The sequence below is a fragment of the Amaranthus tricolor genome, chromosome 2, assembly GCF_026212465.1.
Source record: "Amaranthus tricolor cultivar Red isolate AtriRed21 chromosome 2, ASM2621246v1, whole genome shotgun sequence".
Lineage (NCBI taxonomy): Eukaryota > Viridiplantae > Streptophyta > Magnoliopsida > Caryophyllales > Amaranthaceae > Amaranthus > Amaranthus tricolor.
The window spans coordinates 36,778,663-36,783,911 of record NC_080048.1 but is presented as its reverse complement, the minus strand read 5'-3'; the positions used below and the strand labels follow the sequence as shown (position 1 = coordinate 36,783,911).

The 5,249-nt window shown below is 30.5% G+C and overlaps 1 protein-coding gene across 1 annotated transcript; it reads left to right on the top strand.

The window, feature by feature from the left end:
• Positions 1 to 806: 806 nt before the first annotated feature.
• On the top strand, positions 807 to 3,829 carry LOC130806673 (uncharacterized GPI-anchored protein At4g28100). Its single transcript, XM_057671838.1, has 2 exons — positions 807 to 1,687; positions 3,074 to 3,829. Exons 1-2 carry the CDS (start codon positions 1,031 to 1,033, stop codon positions 3,419 to 3,421), a joined length of 1,005 nt encoding a protein of 334 aa, XP_057527821.1. The 5' UTR covers positions 807 to 1,030; the 3' UTR covers positions 3,422 to 3,829.
• Positions 3,830 to 5,249: the final 1,420 nt, after the last annotated feature.

The following is a 5,249-nucleotide window of genomic DNA, read 5'->3' as shown; positions in this document are numbered from 1 at the left end:
ACTTTGAAAGGATTGGGTATTAAATAAATTAATCTTTTACAGACCTAAACGCACTAAAAACACACTCAATATTGGCCAAACAAATGTTTATTATAAAATTTTTTTCGCTTGAATTGTAATGCGTTATGTAATCGTTAAGAGTCTAATTATTATTGATATAACCTGTTTAATTTTTATTTGAGCCTTACTTAGCCGTAATTCGACACATTGCACAAGTTTAGACACAAGTATTATGTAACAACAATTTTCAAATTATACTCTCATAGTGAGATCATTACTTTGGAGCAAAATAAATATCAATTAATATACATCTTAAAGTACCTCCGGTTTTAATATTTAAGTAATCACTTTTTGTAGTTTTAACAATCACTTATAACCTTTAAATAATCCATTAGAAAAATAGACTCATCATATAAACTTATCTTATAATGAGACGATCTTATACTTACTGAAAATAAAAAAAAGGAAATTTCATGTGGTAACCCTAAATTTTCGGTTTTTTCACATTAAATTCACATTGTGACCTTGACCTAATAATTTTTCCACGTGGTAGATAAAAGGGACGGTTTTTTTGTTTACTTTGCGCAATTTTTACCTAACGTAATTACATTTTTTCAAAAAACAAACGTTGTGATTACCTAATTAACTACATATTTTAAAATTCAATTAAAATAAGTACTTAATCTAACCAAAAATTTAACATTTTAACAAAAATTAAAAGCTCAAAGTCACCACACCACTTTATGAATATTTTTGAAAATGCCAGAGTGTCACCACGTCCAATTTTCTTAGAAAAAAAAGTGATAAAAACAGTAAAAATTGCCATAAAGCTAGGTTACATTATACACACAGACAACTTTTAGCACCCATTACTTTTTCTTTTTTTTCCTTTGATTTTTTGCCATTGTTATCTTATGCCTTTCAGCCTTGAATCCATTGTTTTAACCTTTTCCCCAAGAACGAATCATCATCATCACCATAACCCCATTTTCAACCAACCTCTCTTTTCACAAGAACTTACTCATCATCAATGGCGGCTTCCTCCAATCATTACACCATCATCACATTCTTAACTTTCTCTTTCCTTTTTCCCCACCATTGTTTCTCTAATCTACTCTCTGAACCCGTTTCCGGTTTAACCCAACCAATCAATCCTAAAGATTACCCCACAACTCCCAACACTGTTCCAGCTTTTCCGATTCAAACCGATTCTCAAACCTGCCATTTAGACCTCTCTGATGAACTCTTTGGTGGTGTTAATGAAGCTTGTTCTCATAATCTAGACCGGAGTCGTTGTTGTCCTGTTCTAGCTGCTTGGCTTTACGCTGCTCATGCCCGTTCCGCACTCCAGCTCCCTCCGGCTAAACCTCCCGTTTCACCTGACTCGGACGATTCTGTGCTCCCGATGATGCCGGAATCTGACTCGCAAAAGTGTGTTAACTCACTGCATAACTCGCTGTTAAAACGGAATATTAAGCTTCTTCAACCTAATACTACATGCGACACTATTTTATGCTTTTGTGGTATTCGTGTTCATCAAATTGCGTCGTTAAGTTGTCCGGCGGCGTTTAATTTGACGGCGAATTATCGGAATGCGACGCCAACGGCGAATGTGAAGAATTTGGAGAAAAATTGTCGGAATTCTTCGTATGCTGGATGTACTAAATGTCTTGGTGCTTTAGAAAAGGTACTCTTATAATTCCTTCCTTCAATTACTGCTCACAAAATCCTATGATTTTTAAGAGTATTTTCTATGGATTCTCCAATCATTTCCTCATTTATTATTTCCTCATATATTCATTTTTTTATTCTTTATGGGCGTAATAAATGATATAAGTCAATTTTCATTAATATTTTTTCGATTCTTCATTTTTTTCAATACTAATTTAGGGTTTTATTTTTCTAATTTCCACTTTCCATGCTCATTTTCTGGGTTTTCCCAATTTTTTCATTCTAATTTTATGGTTTTCCCAATTTTCTGAATTTTTTTTGTTTGAATCTTCAACTGTTTATACTCATTGTCAAGGTTTTTCCAAATTATCTGACTCATGGGTTTCTGATTATTTTTGAATCTTCCACTTTTCCGTACTTATTTTCTGGGTTTTCCCAAATTTTCCATACTAATTTTAGGGTTTTCCCAAATTTTCTGAATTTTGGTTTTTTTTTTTTTTTGAATCTTCAACTTTTTATATACTCATTTTCAAAGTGATCCCAATTTTTCTGAATCATGTGTTTCTTTTTGTTTTTCGAATCTTCAACCTTTTCCATAATCATTTTCAGGGTCTTCCCAAATTTCCTGACTGGTGGGTTTCCATGTTTCCTTTAGATTAATTTATAATTTGACTTAATTTAGTGATAATACAACTTTTCTTTCCTTTTAATCAATTCAATCATTTATCATATTCTTTTTATTTTACCCAAAAATTTGCAAATCTTTAATGAGGTCATTGTGTGAATTACCAAATAGAAAAATGATGAAATAGTAGAAAGTTAAGTTGGGTTTTCAAGGAGCTCCAAAACAAAACCTTGATTTGGGTATAAAAAGTTGAACTAGAGTAAAGTACTTTTATTTTTGTTGAATATATATTATTTTTAAAAATTTGACTTCTTGTTTTAATGGAGTTTGAGCTTGACATGAGCAAAAGAATAAGTAAAAAATGGAGTTTAACTTCTGAGGGAGCAGTAAAAGTGTGTTGTGGGGGGAAGAAAAAGGAAGTAGTAGGCAGAGTAGTGGGTAGTGAGTCTACTAAATATTGTCTATTAGTACTCCCTAGAGTCCCTTCTTTTGTTGTGGTGGGATTAGGTAATGTCTGAATTCACATGTACCATGTTAATGAGTTTTCATTTCATTTGTCAACTTATTCGTCTCCAAGAAGGGTATACTCCAATAGTCCAATTTGCTACTTCTATGATTTTAATTTTTGGTTTTGCCGCTAATTTGAGTGTCGAACACATGTTTTGAAAATAGTCCTAAAATTGCCCACTCTTATCTTTAGTTTTCATCTTAAATATCATTTTTGTGATAAAAAAGATGACCTTTAGAATTCGTGTAAATAGTTTCATTATTTTCCAGTTAGAAACCGAAGGCAAAGGCAAAAGCAGAGGAAAGGAAGAAGGAAGCAGTAGGGCATCAAAAATGTTCAATAGAGATTGTAAACTAATGGGTCTAACATGGCTATTAGCACGAAACAAAACGGCCTATATCCCAACTGTTTCTGCTGTTTTACGAGCCATGATGTACAGTCCACACCCCCCTCATGACTCTAAATGCAGCCCTGATCAAGAAAACATGCCCCTTGCCGTCGATTCGCTTCAATTTTACAAGCCCAACTCATCCGCTTCGTCTATTTTGTCGTCCCTGTCGCTTTACGGTTTAGTAATTATCAACATTATAACCATTGTATTATCCTATTATTTGTAACACTAGGAGTCGTATTGAGATTGCTACGTTTAACTTCAGTTCTTACGTTGATATTCGTGATGTAGCAATCTCGATAAAACGGAGGACGGGTCATTAGAGTAGAAGTATGTTATCGTTATTACTATTATTATCTCTTAGTCTAAGCTCAGGCTGATATGTTTGTCCTGTTTGCTTCACCTTTTGTGGTTGTATGTTTGTATTAGTCTTTTGTTTAGGGAGGATCACGTGAAGCTATGGGCCCCTTTTTGTCACATTACAAGGGTGTTTTTGTCATTGCACCTCATGTACATTATCTTAGCCTCTCTCCTTCAATCTTGCATGTTATGGTGGGATTTTTTAAGGGACGAACATCATCATTATTTGTCTCATACTTCTATTAATGGATTTTTTTAATATATACTCAGTTTTTTATTTTTTTTTTATTATACTTGATATATTTGATTTTTTATGTAATTTGGTGTTTTATTTTGATAAATTATATATTAAACTATATATATTTAAAAATTATAAAAAGTTAATTTTGAGAAAGTATTTCAAAAAGATTTCATTTAAGTATAATTTTTTCATATACATTAACAACAATATATAAAACAAGTTTGAACAATAAATAATATTGATTAGCATAAGGTAACAAGTATTTAGAATAGAAGAAATATTATTTGTCTCATGTACAGTTATATTCACATATTTTGATATGAGAGGGTGTTTTTATGAGGTGCGTCTTATATATTGATTGAATTATGAATAGTTCACTAATATAAATTGAAATACTTGCAATTTACACTTACACGTCGTGATCGTGCGAGAAAACTTCATGTTAGTTGCACGTATAATAAAACAACGGGCATGACTTCAAGTATTAATGTATTTATATTGTATTTATTGGGGTAACAATTGATCTGATGTTCAAGTATTTATATTCTTTTTGAAGAATATAAAAAAATTAATTATTATTATTGATATTATTATTATTATTATTATTATAAATAAGAAATTTATAGGAAGTGGTAAAATTGTAATTTTTTAAAAATCAGGGGCAAATTCGTAATTTTATTTAAAGGGGATGACGATAAAATAAAAAGGGTGGAGGATCGGATTAGAAAACTTTAAAATTCGTCCCAGAAAAAGAATAATAAAATTGGACGTAATACACTATTTTTGACGAATGTTAAAGATGTTACCTGCAATCTTTCCATGTGAAATTGGAGACTTCTTCGCAACATTATTGTTGATTACCCACATTGTTTATCTTTCCCTCCTCACGGACTCCTACTCATCACCACCCATTAGACATGTTTATTATACCATTTGAAATTTATTGTTTGTGGGTTTATTTTTTATTAGATTATTGGGTTTGAATTTTAGTGTAAACTGTCTTGATAGAATTGAATAAAGAGAGAGACGAGTATTATTTTAAAATAAATAAAGAAAGAAAATAAATTGTGTAGATAAAATTAAAATAAAGTTAAAATGTATGGGTGACATTAAAAGAAAGTGGTAGGCCATTATCCAAAAATAAAAATTATGTAAATTAAGTGGGACATATCAAAATGAAAAATACTACAAATTTAATGAGACAGAGGAAGTACAATTAAATACTAACTTTCATATTACTATGTTTCAAATATTCTATGTGTAGAGAAAGAAATTCAAATATAATTTCTAATGAATATTAGAAGTTAAGATATATTTATATTAAATTTTGTTGTATTCGTCAAAATGTATAAAATTTTAAATATATGTATATATCTATTTAAAAATTTTTAATTTTAATAAAGTGTGTTGTTAGATATTAAAAACTTGAATTATTCTTGAAAAGAACAATATT